Source organism: Salvelinus alpinus, chromosome 8 (assembly GCF_045679555.1).
Source record: "Salvelinus alpinus chromosome 8, SLU_Salpinus.1, whole genome shotgun sequence".
NCBI classification, from domain to species: domain Eukaryota; kingdom Metazoa; phylum Chordata; class Actinopteri; order Salmoniformes; family Salmonidae; genus Salvelinus; species Salvelinus alpinus.
Window position 1 is genome coordinate 69,986,495 of NC_092093.1, and position 16,535 is coordinate 70,003,029.

General features: G+C 45.0%; 1 protein-coding gene across 6 annotated transcripts in view; it reads left to right on the forward strand.

Annotated features, from left to right (window-relative positions):
* Positions 1 to 10,153: 10,153 nt before the first annotated feature.
* Positions 10,154 to 16,535, forward strand: part of LOC139583617 (pleckstrin homology-like domain family B member 2) — a 55,215-nt gene continuing 48,833 nt past the window's right edge. For 2 of the 6 annotated variants that reach the window (XM_071414883.1, XM_071414884.1), the window contains exon 1: positions 10,155 to 10,435. In XM_071414883.1, coding sequence (XP_071270984.1) covers positions 10,403 to 10,435 — 33 coding nt within the window. In that variant the 5' untranslated portion in view covers positions 10,155 to 10,402. Of the gene's footprint in view, positions 10,436 to 16,535 lie in introns of all 6 variants that reach the window. The other 4 variants (XM_071414881.1, XM_071414885.1, XM_071414886.1 and 1 more) reach the window with 4 other exon arrangements.

Consider the following 16,535-nt stretch of genomic DNA (forward strand, 5'->3'; position numbering starts at 1 on the left):
AGCAATGTCATCTTGATTTATAACTAGCAATGAAAGTCTGGCTACAGCCACTCACACACAGCTGTCTGTGTGTGTGTGTGTGTGTGTGTGTGTGTGTGTGTGTGTGTGTGTGTGTGTGTGTGTGTGTGTGTGTGTGTGTGTGTGTGTGTGTGTGTGTGTGTGTGTGTGTGTGTGTGTGTGTGTGTGTGTGTGTGTGTGTGTGTGTGTGGCTTGTGGCAGTCCACTGATTATCACACTGACACAGAGAAAAACTCCCAGACTAACTGTACATTTCTGTGGTCCTCCTGGAGGGGAATGATGGGAGGGAGAGAGAAGGAGAAGAGAGGTGGAGTCCCAGACAAGGGTAGACAGAATGGGGAAGAGCGATAGAGAGGGACTAAAAGAAAGAATAAGAGGAGACAGGAGATATTGTTCAGAATCAAGGAGGAAAGAAAGTATGTGTGTGAGAGAAAAAGAGAGAGAGAGAAATAGAGAGAGAGATTGTATCAGCACAGCTGCTGTCTGCAGGCAGTGAGGATCTCGTTTTATTCTCCCTCACTGAGAAAGACGTTTTCATTTTACCTCCCTCCCTTTTTCAAATCAAATCAAATTATATTAGTCACATGCACCGAATACAACAGGTATTTGCCTTACAGTGAAATGATTACTTACAAGCCTCTAACCAACAGTGCAGTTTAAAAAAATACAGATAAGAATAAGAGATAAAAGTAACTAAAGAGCAGCAGTAAAAAATATCAATGTATACAGGGGGGTGCCGGTACAGAGTCAATGTGCAGGGGCACCGGTTAGTTGAGGTAGTATGTACATGAAGGTAGAGTTATTAAAGTGACTATGCATAGATGACAACAGAGAGTGGCAGTGGTGTGGAGAGAGGGGGGGGGGGGGGAAGCAAATAGTCTGGGTAGCCATTTGACTAGATGTTCCCTCCCTTTTTCTCTACTGGTGTGTGTGTCTCTCTCTCAGGCCAAACCGCATTGTTGACGCTCTTGCTCTCAGTAACACACACACACACACACACACACACACACACACACACACACACACACACACACACACACACACACACACACACACACACACACACACACACACACACACACAGTAACACACACACAAAGGGACACTAATTGTAGAGTCATTACACATACCACAGAGGCTTGTGGGAGTGGAGCGTCTCAAATAGACGAAGAAAGACAGACGCGTTCCTCTGTTATTTGTTTCTTCTGGTTTCTTTCTTTCTCTCTCTCTCTCTCTCTCTCTCTTCCTCTCTCTCTCTCTGGTCCCGATGATCCCAGCCAGTTCCCCAGGTCTCCAAGGAGAGTCAGGGTTTCTCGACCCCAAAGGGACCCTCGCTTCAGTGGGTACAAGAGCATTCTGACGTAGGGCCTTGGTAGTAGGTTATGGATGTCAGGGCAGTCGATGATAATCACATCCCGATCAGGGGACTCCAGGCCTCTCTCTGTGTGTCAGTATTTATTTAACTCATTATGAGAGGTGTAAAATGTAATGGCCTAGTATGATGCTGTGACTGTGTGTAGAGAATCGATAATTGAGGGAGGGAGAGATATTGAGATGGAACTGGTTAAATGCAGCTTGGAATCACACCAAACCACACAGAACCTACCCAAACCACTCTGGATTGTACACACTCTAACCCTCTGGAGCAGTATGCAGTTGCCCCAGACACTGATCTATGGTTAATTTAACTGTTTCCCCTCTAATAGATCAAGTTAGGATTTAGGAGAGGATAAGCTGATTCTAGATCTTTGCCTAAGGGTAACTACTGCAGAGCCCTCTCATTGGGCTTCTCTTTGACTGACAGTTTGTTACAGACTTCACTCAACAATCTTTAGCCGAAATGTGTTTCCTAACCTAAACACTGAGATTTGTCTGAATAACGTGTTTTTCTGGAATCACAAGGTGAAGGGCCCCTGATTCCGAGCGGCATCCCTGTCAAAACAGCTATGTTGTGGAGTGCCCACCCTCCCTGCCCCTCCACGGAATCACTTGGGAATTGTGAAATTCACTGTAGAATGCTGTCCAACATTCCATGACCATCTCTCTGCCGCCAGGGTCTGTGTTTCTCTACGATGATGTCATTGTGAAAGTTCAGTTCCTCCAGATGGGAGGAGGCCCCCATGGAGAACTCAAACACTGGCCAATCTTTGCTATACCTACCAAAGAATGGACAATAATTATTAAGCAACATATTTTATAAAGCTATTTGTTTTTTTACTTTATGCAGCAGTTATCAAAAAGCCACCTAGACTACAGGAACTCAATTGTATGTTTATCGTTTAATGACAAGTAGGATGACTTGGTAGTTAAGGCTGGACAACTAGATTATGCAAAGTCTGTTGATTTCTGGAAGAGTATACCTACATGAAGGCTGGCTCTAGGCATAAGCGGTCGCTTAGGGCCCCTGGTCGATAGGGTGCACCGGCCCCCCCTTAACATATATATATATATATACAAAAGTATGTGGACACCCCTTCAAATCAGTGGATTTGTTGCTGAAAGGTGTATAAAATCGAGCAAACAGACATTCAACCTCCATAGACAAACACTGGCAGTAGAATGGCCTTACTGAAGAGCTCAGTGACTTTCAATGTGGCACCGTCATAGGATGCCACCTTTCAAACAAGTGAGTTTGTCAAATTTCTGCTTTGCTAGAGCTGCCCCGGTCAACTGTAAGTGTTGTTATTGTGAAGTGGAAATGTCTAAGAGCAACAACGGCTCAGCCGCGAGGTGATAGGCAACATAAGCTTACAGAACAGGACCGCTGAGTGCTGAAGCGCGTAGCGCATAAAAATTGTCTGTCCTCGGTTGCAACACTCACTACCGAGTTCCAAACTGCCTCTGGAAGCAACGTCAACACAATAACTGTTTGTCGGGGTGCTTCATGAAATGGGTTTCCATGGCCGAGCAGCCGTACACAAGCCTGAGATCACCATGCGCAAAGCCAGCTGTCGCCTGGAGTGGTGTAAAGTTCACCACCATTGGACTCTGGAGCAGTGGAAATGCATTCTCTGGAGGGATGAATCACGCTTCACCATTTGGCAGTCCGACGGACAAATCTGGGTTTGGCGGATGCCAGGAGAATGTTACCTGCCCCAATGCATAGTACCAACTGTAAAGTTTGGTGGAGGAGGAATAATGGTCTGGGGCTGTTTTTCATGGTTCGGGCTAGGCCCCTTAGTTCCAGTGAAGGGAAATCTTAACGCTACAGCATACAATGACATTCTAGACGATTCTGTGCTTCTAACTTTGTGGCAACATTTTCTGCAAGGCCCTTTCCTGTTTTAGCATAACAATGCCCCTGTGCACAAAGTGAGGTCCATACAGAAATAGGATGTCGAGATCGGTGTGGAAAAACTTGACTGGCCTGCACAGAGCCCTGACCTCAACCCATCAAACACCTTTGGGATGAATTGGAACGCCGACTGCGAGCCAGGCCTAATAGCCCAACATCAGTGCCCGACCTCACTAATACTCTTCTGGCTGAATGGAAGCAAGTCCCCTCAGCAATGTTCCAACATCTAATGGAAAGCCTTCCCAGAAGAGTGGAGGCTGTTATAGCAGCAAAGGGGGACCAACTCCATATTAATGACCATGATTTTGGAATGAGATGTTCGACGATCAGGTGTCCACATACTTTGGTTATGTACAGTATATATACACATACACTGAGTATACAAAACATTAAGAACACCTTGCTCTTTCAATGACATAGACTGACTAGGGGAATCCAGGTGAAAGATATGATCCCTTATTGATGTCACTTGTTAAATCCACTTCAATCAGTGTAGATGAAGAGGAGACAGGTAAAAAAAAATATTTTTAGGCCTTGAGACAATTGAGACATGGATTGTGTATGTGTGCCATTCAGAGGGTGAATGGGCAAGATAAAACATGTAAGTGCCTTTGAACAGGGTATGGTAGTAGGTGCCAGGCGCACCGGTTTGTGTCAAGAACAGCAATGTTGCTGGGTTTTTCATGCTCAACAGTTTCCCGTGTGTATCAAGAATGGTCCACCACCGAAAGGACATCCAGCCAACTAGACACAACTGTGGGAAGCATTGGAGTCAACTCAATATTAGGAAGGTGTTCCTAATGTTTGGTATACTCAGTGTAATATATATACAGTATATATATGTATATATATTGTTTTTTTTAGGAACTCAGTTGGGGTCTCAACTTACTGTTAAGAGTTAGAATACTAGAATACACAAGGTCCAATTTCGACAATTGGTTGTGCATCAGGAGTTTTTATCTTATGTCAGTCACTGACATTCACTCAATTAGCCTATGTCAGCTAACATTTTATAGGTTGGTAAGTTAGTCTAGCCAGCTATACAAACTTGTAGTAATCAAGGGGAGCCACCATTAATTTTGTTAGTCGTTCTCACTCAGATATCATATTTACATGGCATAAGTCATGCTTAATGTGTAGAATTGCAGGAAATAAGGTGTAAAACGGAACCTTTTTCATGGCAAAAATGTTTGAATTGCATGAATTTAGCTATAAAATTGCAATATCTTCTCTGCGCCCCATGGCAAAATGTGTAGAATTGCAGGAAATTAACTCTAAAAGGCTTCTTGACCTACATGGAGAATCACTTCACACTGAGAACATTTTGTAGGAGTAGGATACTTGGTGACCTGTGACATTGCCAAAATAAAACCCTTTGTCCATTACAAACAAGATGGGACCTTTCATTCAATGACCTTTTAATTTATTGAGTGATTGGTTACAAATGTACATGCATGCCATTGGGAGGGACAGTGCTGGGCACGTGTTGGATTTTCCTGTTTATGCTGAGTCCTCTCTGTGTCAGATAGCCCCCTCTGATCCTGGGTAGCCTCTCCTGCCACACAGAGAGGAAGAGGTGAAGCAAGAGGTTTTACCCCGCCCAAAATCAGTCCACGAAAATAAGCCCACGAAGTGAGGAGTTTTTGTATGGAGATCAATGAGAGTCGAATCTGAAAAAAAATAAATGGAATTGCTAATTTGATACATTAGGCGATTTGATTGAATAGACGTTTTGTAATGGTTATGTTGCTGCAAATGCACTGATGTAATTGGACGCACGTGGCATTTCGGCAACTTTGGAGAAGAAAAAAAACATAATATCAGAGTTTTGCCTGTTGTCATAGAAATAGATAGAGGACTCGTCATGGATAGCCTATAGCCCATTTTAGCATGGACATTGACATCGAGGGCATGCACCATTTTAAAGTAGTCAACTGGGTGTGGATTCCTATGAGTTCTGTCAATGCAGAAGAAGAAAATGTACTACTTTAAAATGGAGATAGCCTCAATGGCGCTGTCCCATGCTGTCACAGAGCTATAATGGCACAGATACAAAGATGAGTTCTCTATCCCTATGGCAACAACAACATTGACGAATACGCTGATTCGGTGAGCGAGTTCATTAGAAAGTGCATCGGCGACGTAATACCCACAGCAACGAGTAAAACATTCCCAAACCAGAAACCGTGGATTGATGGCAGCATTCGCGTGAAACTGAAAGCGCGAACCACTGCTTTTAACCAGGGCAAGGTAACCGGAAACATGACCGAATACAAACAGTGTAGCTATTACCTCCGTAAGGCAATCAAACAAGCTAAGTGTCAGTATAGAGACAAAGTAGAGTCGCAATTCAACAGCTCAGACACAAGAGGTATGTGGCAGGGTCTACAGTCAATCACGGATTACAAAAAGAAAACCAGCCCCGTCGCGGACCAGGATGTCTTGCTCCCAGACAGACTAAATAACTTTTTTGCTCGCTTTGAGGACAATACAGTGCCACTGACACGGCCCGCTACCAAAACCTGCGGGCTCTCCTTCACTGCAGCCGAGGTGAGTAAAACATTTAAACGTGTTAACCCTCGCAAGGCTGCAGGCCCAGACGGCATTCCCAGCCGCGTCACCAGAGCATGCGCAGACCAGCTGGCTGGTGTGTTTACGGACATATTCAATCAATCCTTATCACAGTCTGCTGTTCCCACATGCTTCAAGAGGGCCACCATTGTTCCTGTTCCCAAGAAAGCTAAGGTAACTGAGCTAAACGACTACCGCCCCGTAGCACTCACTTCCGTCATCATGAAGTGCTTTGAGAGACTAGTCAAGGACCATATCATCTCCACCCTACCTAACACCCTAGACCCACTCTATTTTGCTTACCGACCCAATAGGTCCACAGACGACGCAATCGCAACCACACTGCACACTGCCCTAACCCATCTGGACAAGAGGAATACCTACAGTGGGGAGAACAAGTATTTGATACACTGCCGATTTTGCAGGTTTTCCTACTTACAAAGCATGTAGAGGTCTGTAATTTTTATCATAGGTACACTTCAACTATGAGAGACGGAATCTAAAACAAAAATCCAGAAAATCACATTGTATGATTTTTAAGTAATTAATTTGCATTTTATTGCATGACATAAGTATTTGATACATCAGAAAAGCAGAACTTAATATTTGGTACAGAAACCTTTGTTTGCAATTACAGAGATCATACGTTTCCTGTAGTTCTTGACTAGGTTTGCACACACTGCAGCAGGGATTTTGGCCCACTCCTCCCTACAGATCTTCTCCAGATCCTTCAGGTTTCGGGGCTGTCGCTGGGCAATACGGACTTTCAGCTCCCTCCAAAGATTTTCTATTGGGTTCAGGTCTGGAGACTGGCTAGGCCACTCCAGGACCTTGAGATGCTTCTTACGGAGCCACTCCTTAGTTGCCATGGCTGTGTGCTTCGTGTCGTTGTCATGCTGGAAGACCCAGCCACGACCCATCTTCAATGCTCTTACTGAGGGAAGGAGGTTGTTGGCCAAGATCTCGCGATACATGGCCCCATCCATCCTCCCCTCAATACGGTGCAGTCGTCCTGTCCCCTTTGCAGAAAAGCATCCCCAAAGAATGATGTTTCCACCTCCATGCTTCACGGTTGGGATGGTGTTCTTGGGGTTGTACTCATACTTCTTCTTCCTCCAAACACGGCGAGTGGAGTTAGACCAAAAAGCTCTATTTTTGTCTCATCAGACCACATGACCTTCTCCCATTCCTCCTCTGGATCATCCAGATGGTCATTGGCAAACTTCAGACGGGCCTGGACATGCACTGGCTTAAGCAGGGGGACCTTGCGTGCGCTGCAGGATTTTAATCCATGACGGCGTAGTGTGTTACTAATGGTTTTCTTTGAGACTGTGGTCCCAGCTCTCTTCAGGTCATTGACCAGGTCCTGCCGTGTAGTTCTGGGCTGATCCCTCACCTTCCTCATGATCATTGATGCCCCACGAGGTGAAATCTTGCATGGAGCCCCAGACCGAGGGTGATTGACCGTCATCTTGAACTTCTTCCATTTTCTAATAATTGCGCCAACAGTTGTTTCCTTCTCACCAAGCTGCTTGCCTATTGTCCTGTAGCCCATCCCAGCCTTGTGCAGGTCTACAATTTTATCCCTGATGTCCTTACACAGCTCTCTGGTCTTGGCCATTGTGGAGAGGTTGGAATCTGTTTGATTGAGTGTGTGGACAGGTGTCTTTTATACAGGTAACGAGTTCAAACAGGTGCAGTTAATACAGGTAATGAGTGGAGAACAGGAGGGCTTCTTAAAGAAAAACGAACAGGTCTGTGAGAGCCGGAATTCTTACTGGTTGGTAGGTGATTAAATACTTATGTCATGCAATAAAATGCAAATTAATTATTTAAAAATCATACAATGTGATTTTCTGGATTTTTGTTTTAGATTCCGTCTCTCACATTTGAAGTGTACCTATGATAAAAATGACAGACCTCTACATGCTTTGTAAGTAGGAAAACCTGCAAAATCGGCAGTGTATCAAATACTTGTTCTCCCCACTGTATGTGAGAATGCTGTTCATCGACTACAGCTCAGCATTTAACACCATAGTACCATCCAAACTCGACCATGGGTCTCGACCCCGCCCTGTGCAACTGGGTACTGGACTTCCTGACGGGCCGCCCCCAGGTGGTGAGGGTAGGTAACAACATCTCCACCCCGCTGATCCTCAACACTGGGGCCCCACAAGGGTGCGTTCTGAGCCCTCTCCTGTACTCCCTGTTCACCCACGACTGCGTGGCCATGCACGCCTCCAACTCAATCATCAAGTTTGCAGACGACACTACAGTGGTAGGCTTGATTACCAACAACGACGAGACGGCCTACAGGGAGGAGGTGAGGGCCCTCGGAGTGTGGTGTCAGGAAAATAACCTCACACTCAACATCAACAAAACAAAGGAGATGATTGTGGACTTCAGGAAACAGCAGAGGGAGCACCCCCCTATCCACATCGACGGGACAGTAGTGGAGAGGGTAGTAAGTTTTAAGTTCATCGGTGTACACATCACGGACAAACTGAATTGGTCCACCCACACAGACAGCGTTGTGAAGAAGGCGCAGCAGCGCCTCTTCAACCTCAGGAGGCTGAAGAAATTTGGCTTGTCACCAAAAGCACTCACAAACTTCTACAGATGCACAATCGAGAGCATCCTGTCGGGCTGTATCACCGCCTGGTACGGCAACTGCTCCGCCCACAACCGTAAGGCTCTCCAGAGGGTAGTGAGGTCTGCACAACGCATCACCGGGGGCAAACTACCTGCCCTCCAGGACACCTACACCACCCGATGTCACAGGAAGGCCATAAAGATCATCAAGGACAACAACCACCCGAGCCACTGCCTGTTCACCCCGCTATCATCCAGAAGTACAGGTGCATCAAAGCAGGGACCGAGAGACTGAAAAACAGCTTCTATCTCAAGGCCATCAGACTGTTAAACAGCCACCACTAACATTTAGTGGCCGCTGCCAATATACTGACTCAACTCCAGCCACTTTAATAATGGGAATTGATGGAAATTTATGTAAAAATGTATCACTAGCCACTTTAAACAATGCCACTTAATATAATGTTTACATACCCTACATTACTCATCTCATTTGTATATGTATATACTGTACTCTATATCATCTACTGCATCTTGCCATCTTTATGTAATACATGTATCACTAGCCACTTTAAACTATGCCACTTTATGTTTGTATACCCTACATTACTCATCTCATATGTATATACTGTACTCTATACCATCTACTGCATCTTGGCTATGCCGTTCTGTACCATCACTCATTCATATATCTTTATGTACATATTCTTTATCCCTTTACACTTGTGTGTATAAGGTAGTAGTTGTGGAATTGTTAGGTTAGATTACTCGTTGGTTATTACTGCATTGTCGGAACTAGAAGCACAAGCAATTCGCTACACTCGCATTAACATCTGCTAACCATGTGTATGTGACATATACAATTTGATTTGATTTGATGTTGGTCACACTCGTATCTGCCCACTCATATGCTAGAATTGTCCCAACTGATCTCGCCTCCTCCCGCCTGCCATCCATTTCTGAGAACATGTATTCACTCAAATATCTTGTCAATATAGTAGACAATCTTTGCGCCACACCACCGCGAGCCACCTGGGAAACTGGACGCGCGTGCGTAATTTGAGCGGGTCTTGTACAGACTATTGACTCACACACCAGAGATTCGCGTGCTGTCGGCGTGCTCCAGTGCCTAGCAGGGCAAATTCCGTTTCGCACCTGCGGCCGGCAGGTATGCGATGAAACGATTAGCCTTTACCACCGCTCTCTTGAGGCATCCGTTACATAGAATATCAATTTTTTTATGTGAATGAGAATCATCATAGCTCTAACTGAGTTAGGATACATTAGGAACTATATTGTCATTATATTTTATTTCCCCCTGAAATAGGCAAGTCACCGTGCAAGGAAATACATTCCTGAAGTAATTAGGTTTGCTAAACGTTGTTGCAGTCAGGGCAGCTCTAAGGGAATTGATATAAATTAGATTAAAGGTACATGCGTAAAAGGGACTTTGGCTCCGATTTGTGTCAATCCGAAGAAGAGGTCACAATTTAGATATCTTTCTCAGAGGAGGAGATGAGGAGTTGGAAGAGGTCAAGCAGAGGTGTCTGTTAACACCTACCAATTATGACTGTAAATTTGAGCACGCGCACACACACGCGCACACACGCACGCGCACACACACTGTCCAGTCCCTGTTCTTCCCAGGTCCCATTCCAGCTGTTGTGCATTCCTGTGCGCTACACCGCCAGCCTCTCAGTGTGTATGTGTATGTATGTATATTTTGTTTGTGGGTGAGGACGGCGCATCAAGTCTCTCCTGAAGAACCACGAGTGCCGTTGAACTTCTCGGTCCAGCGGTGGAATGCGCAGGTGATGCGTCCTGGACAAGGTTTCAGAGGAAAGTGACAGCAGCAGAACCGCTTGGATTTTTTATTAAAGAGAAAGTTTGGGAATTTTTGTGTTTGTGTTGGAATCTTCTCTCGTCATGACCGAGCTTCTCAGCCCCGTTTCATCAACGGTAAACCTTTATATTTTATTCGCTTTACGTTTATTTCGGTGTATTATTTACACGTGACACGGTCTATATGTTATTTATAGCCTACTACGTTTTCATAACATGTTATTCTGTTACATTAGCCTAAATGTTTTTTTAACCGGTAGGCTAGTCCTATACTACCGGTTCCGTTGTTCTTTTAGAGGTTCATTTCCCGAGTGAGCCATTTAGCAGCATAATGACAGATTATAGCTCAGTAATCCGTGTTTAATTGCAGATTTTGTTCTTTTTGAACACACAAGGAACACTGTTGTTGGTTTTATATTGCTGTGCACCCTGCATGCCAATATTGGCTATGGATTTGGACACAAGTCTTGCGCAGGCAAGCCTGTGCCTGCACCATGAATGTTGTGTCTGCAGACAGTATACAGAATATGATCACGTGAATGATCCAAGATCTGTATACTGTATGGTACACCACGCCCTCTCGGTTCCTAGGTATTCTGATAGTGTTGGTGACATGTGCATAAGATAAAGCTCCCTCTCTCAACAGGTAACTGGGTCAGTCTACATGGGAAGGTGGAGTTTAATGTAACATGAACCTGGTCCACGACATACAGCATTTACAATCCTCCTTAGAACCCTATAACCCCAGTGTGTATCAGACCATACCCCCTGACCCTATAACCTTTGACCCAGCCTTATCTTTTCAAGCCAGAGTGAATGTAGAATTTGACCTGAGCTTCACGAGCTACACACCCTAGCCATGTTCTCATAGTAGCATGAAGGTGAGAGGGGCAGACAGGCCAGTGGCACATTGTCCATGTGATGAGACGATCAATCACAACAGTGGATGGAGGGAAGAGGAACTTTAGCGGGTTGTCTCTACACACACTGTGGAGAAAGTGTTGCAATGTTTCCTGAAATAGTTAGTATTTCCAGATTTTTCTCAGATTGAAGGTAAAGACTGGGTTTTTCTAGTTTGAGACAAACATTTGTTTACTTGGTGGTGCAGAAGATAGACCCCGAAAGTGTTAGATGGGTCTCAGCAGAGTACCGTTTAGGAACCACAGGCATAGCCAGGTGGGGAGATACTATTGTAGAGTGGTATCTCACTCTAGTCTGTTTCTACTTAGAACCAGAGGGGAGTTTCAGAGTCTGGTCAGATATGAGGGAATAGATCCTTGTGAGAAATGAATGCAGACTACCTCTTACTACACTATTTCTCATCCAAACAACCACCATCCCTTTTCATGCTTTATAAGCTTTCTTGCTTTCTCTCTGTTTGAGGGACTATCTGTTGGTGTGTCTGTTTTTCCTCTCTCCTGATGACTCTCCCTTTTGTGCTCCTCCTCTCCCAAAGGTCTCTTCCTAATCTCCACCCTGCAATCTCGCTCCATTCCTCCTCACATTTCTCTCTCCTTCTTTCATCTCCCACTCTTTCCCTCCTCTAATGTCTGGTCTATCCCAGAGTGACTTGGCATCTAAACCGTATAGGTCAGCTGACTCAGAACTAATTTAGCATCTGTCTGATATCCATCCTTCTGCAAGTCAAAGCACTAGCTGATCCACCGCATATAGTATATAGGTAATATTGGGTTTCCTAATGCATACCTTCATATTAAATATCAGATTAGCTTCAGTGACTTTCAGCTGTACCAACATTAGTCATCCTGTCATATGTTGATTTGGATTCATAATTCATTTTTTATTTGTTTAAGGGTGATGCCAGCATTATCACAATGAAAACAAGAGCTTCCTGGTCTACATGTAGGTGTTTGAGGAGGGGTTCAGGGTTGGATTTATAAAGCAACTCTTCAGCTCTGCTCCTACACTTATTAAAACACACACACACACACACACACACACACACACACACACACACACACACACACACACACACACACACACACACACACACACACACACACACACACACACACACACACACACACACACACACATACAGGTTAGAAAGGCCATGCGGAGGATGAATCCAGAGACAGAGGGGGGTTTGTTTCTAAAGGTCACTCTCGCCCAAGTGTGTGTGTGTGTGTGACTCTCTAAAGCGTGTGTAGGTTTCTCTCTCCAGAGTTGGAGACAGCTTTCTCCTCTCCCGGGTACTTAACTGATCAACTTAAGCCATTGATTAGCCAGAGAGTGATTAGAGTGAAACAGGGAGGGAGGGAGGGAAAGGTTGCCACACTCGACCCTCATGTATAAGTGTTTCTGTATGTGTGTGTGTGTGTGTGTGTGTGTGTGTCACCCACAGGGGACTAGGCAGAAGCAGGGACACAATAAGAGCTTTGTCAGCGTAAGGAGACCTCACATGGAATGTAGGGAGGGACCGGCCAGAGAAAGAAAGACAGAAGAGAGAGGGGAAGAGAGAGATATTAAATTAGTGAACTTGCGTACAGTTTCCCTTTTTTTTTGTTACACCCCCACCCCCAAGGCACACACCACAGACCGTAAGGGAGTGAATGTTATTTATAATAAGGGTTACATGGAGAAAATCGGACCTCTCTGAAAAGAAAATGGATGGCCCTCCCTTCAGCAAAATATATTTTACCTAAACCCTCACTGAACACATGACAAAAAACAAGTGACCCTCCCCTGTACCCAAAATTATAATGAAAACATAAGGTGGACAGGAGAGAACATGTCTACCCTTTACCCCCACTTATTGGACAGACCAGAGCCTTAGATATGCAGTTTTAGAAACTATGCTTTGTCCTGAAAGCATTTACATGTCAACGCAGGAATTTTGATGGTGCACAGGGCTGCGGGCCAGAAGGTTGTGGGTTCACAGACCACCGTGGACGAGAGTAGGAATGGAAAGATCTCCTTTATAGCAAAAGCAAAAGCATTGCATGAATCTCTCATTGTATTTGCAGGTCATAAAAAAATACTTTTATAACCATTTCATGCAATTCTACGTAATTTTACATATTATCAAAATATGTTTTAATACCACACAAATTACCAACATTTCAGGTTAAGAATGGACAGAGAGAAAGGCCTCTGTGTTCACCTTATCATATTTCTCTAATGCCAAATCAGTGTGTCTTGTTTGCAACTAAACTGTCCCTGTTTGCAAATAATTACATCTGAGACATCATTAGGAATCTGAGCATGGTACTTTCAAAAGTTAGGCCTACCTTTCCACCCCAGACAGAGTAGGCCTACCTTTCCACCCCGCACAGAGTAGGCCTACCTTTCCACCCCGCACAGAGTAGGCCTACCTTTCCACCCCGCACAGAGTAGGCCTACCTTTCCACCCCAGACAGAGTAGGCCTACCTTTCCACCCCACACAGAGTAGGCCTACCTTTCCACCCCACACAGAGTAGGCCTACCTTTCCACCCCACACAGAGTAGGCCTACCTTTCCACCCCACACAGAGTAGGCCTACCTTTCCACCCCACACAGAGTAGGCCTACCTTTCCACCCCACACAGAGTAGGCCTACCTTTCCACCCCACACAGAGTATACCTACTGAAGCATACAAACTGCTGGCTACTCTTCTTCCGTGGCTTAACCCAACGAGAGAAGGTCACTTCTATTGTACAGAAAGTGAATAGCTTAATCAATTGATAGGGACAGAATTTGATTACTTCCCAAGTAAGTACATGTTTGGTCTCCTTGGTTATAGAAGGTTGTAGCTCAGCCTCTGAATGTCAAAGAAACAGCTTGTTTCTAGCATAAAGCATCGCGGACCAAAGCGTTGTTATAGATCACTATATAATTGGATCCGTTTTATTTTCCTAAAAAATCTTAAGCTAACATGGGGTAAGCCTGTGCTTTTTCTAAAGTAAAAAGTAGGCCTCTTATACCCCCTCAATTTGAGTCTTGGTTTTAACTTAACAGCTCTTCACTGACACTGAGAAGGCTATTTAAAGAGTACATGGAGGGTGGAGGAATTGACCTAAAAATCTATGGATATAGCAGCCTATAGCCTAATTTCGTCTGTCAAACAGGTAGGCCTACTTCTTATTTCTTAAATAGGAAGCAATAGGCTCCAACACAAAGCCCTCGTTGTTAGTAAATTCAAATGAAAACGGTTAAAATTAATTATGCTGCTTACTCAAATGTGCCTACTTTCAGCACCATGTCCATTGTGACGCAGCTGCTGCTTCAAGTTTCAGCTCCACAATGTCATTTTCTCAAATCTGGTTTATTGTGAAGTGAATAATTCTGCTAAATGAGCCTACATCATGGGAAAGAAACATTATTTTGAATAAAATAAATTATAGTAGTAGCAAGCTATCAAAGTTGACCTCTTCCCCCACATCTTCGTGCTCTCCTTCTCAAACTGAACAGAGCATAGGCTATAGGTTAGTCCAAGCGCAAGATAGTGCATTTTTTGGACTAGGCCTAATCAACAACAACAAAAATCGGAAGAAGCCTTTGATTCTCCTCCTGAACTGCCACTGTAGGCCTACACAGTACAGCCATTGGTTAGGCAGCACACAAACAAGTTTCTGATCAGCAAGAGCAGAGCAGGTCGGGGCTCAGTGTTGGAATATCCATTGTAGTGTGTAATTCAGTCTAGTTTTATTTACACCATCCCATCAACTATCTTAGAAATATAACTTTGCTCTGTGCTTCTTATGCTATGTGTGTGTTGAGCAGTTTAAACATGTCTACTGCCATTTCTACCTTAAGCAGTAGACCTCTGTTATGAAAACGTATAAATCTCTGGGTTAGAACTTAGAACCCCAAGACATGTTCTCTGACCTCCTTTAGGAGTGACATGGACCGGGATCCGATGCCCATCACCAGAGATATGGAGCCTATAGACGTATAGGAATGTGACACACATGCACGGACGGACACACAGACACACACACAAACAAACAACCCAAGAATGTGGCTGCTGAGGGTAGTTCAGTATTCTGTATCCCGGGGCGACACACCTGAGTGCTCCGCTAAAGCTTAACGAGGCCAAACACCTGCCCTGACTTGCCTGCTCACCTGGGTGTGTGTTGTTTGTGGGATGGGGGCTGTGTAGGAGTGGGAGGCATGAAGATGGATACGGGTGATCGTAAAGCAGCTCCTGTCATTATGAAGAGCACTTCTACTTCAACTGCTGTTGACCTCCATCTACATCTGCTCATCTCAAACACACATACATACCCCATTTATCAGTTGTCGATTATCCTTTGTGTGTGTGTGTGTGTGTGTGTGTGTGTGTGTGAGCGATTGCTGGGAATACACCCGCATTAAGGTAACACCCGTTTCCCTGAAGCGTGGAGTAGGATGTGTGTGTGAACATGATTGTGAACATGAGTGTGTGTGTGTGTGTGTGTGTGTGTGTGTGTGTGTGTGTGTGTGTGTGTGTGTGTGTGTGTGTGTGTGTGTGTGTGTGTGTGTGTGTGTGTGGGCAGGCGGGCGGGCGGGCGGGCGGGCGTGCGTGCGGGCGTGCGTGCGTGCGTGAGAGAATGTGTCTGTAGAGGGGCAATGGTGCTTTTGCGCCGTAAAGGAAGTGAGCTCAGACAGGAAGAGAGTTCTGAATTAGAGGAAGTGCTCTGGAGCGGCTGGTGATTTGTGTTTCCTCTGCAGAGGAAAGGAGGAGAGGAGGATAGAGGAGAGAGACGAGAATAAAGGAAAGAAGAGTAGGGAGGAGGAGAGGAGAAGAGAGGACCATGGAGAGGAGAAAAGAGTAGAGGAACATGGAGAGGAGAAAAGAGTAGAGGAACATGGAGGAGGGGAGAGGAGGTGAGAGGAGAGAATAGAAGAAAGAGGAGGAAAGAAGATGAGAGGAAAAAATAAGGAGGGGACAGAGGACGGCTGAGAAGAGACAAAGGAAAGGAGAGAGGGGATGGAGGGAAATGATAGGAGGATAAGGAGCAGGAGCTGGAGGAAGAGAGAGAGGGAGAGAAAGGAAGGAAGGAAGGAGAGGAAGGAGGGGTGATTGAAGGGAATGAGGTGCGGTTGATGGGGTTTTAACAAGGCTCTAATCATCTCAGCTGTGCTGTTTCACTCGTCTGTGTGTGTGTGTGCATGTGGTAGGGGTAAACATACTTCGATCACTCGCCAAGGCCAACCCACCCAGAAACTTAACAAACATAGACACACCTCCCCATCATGTCATTCTGGTGCTCTTACTGTTTGTATACATACAGT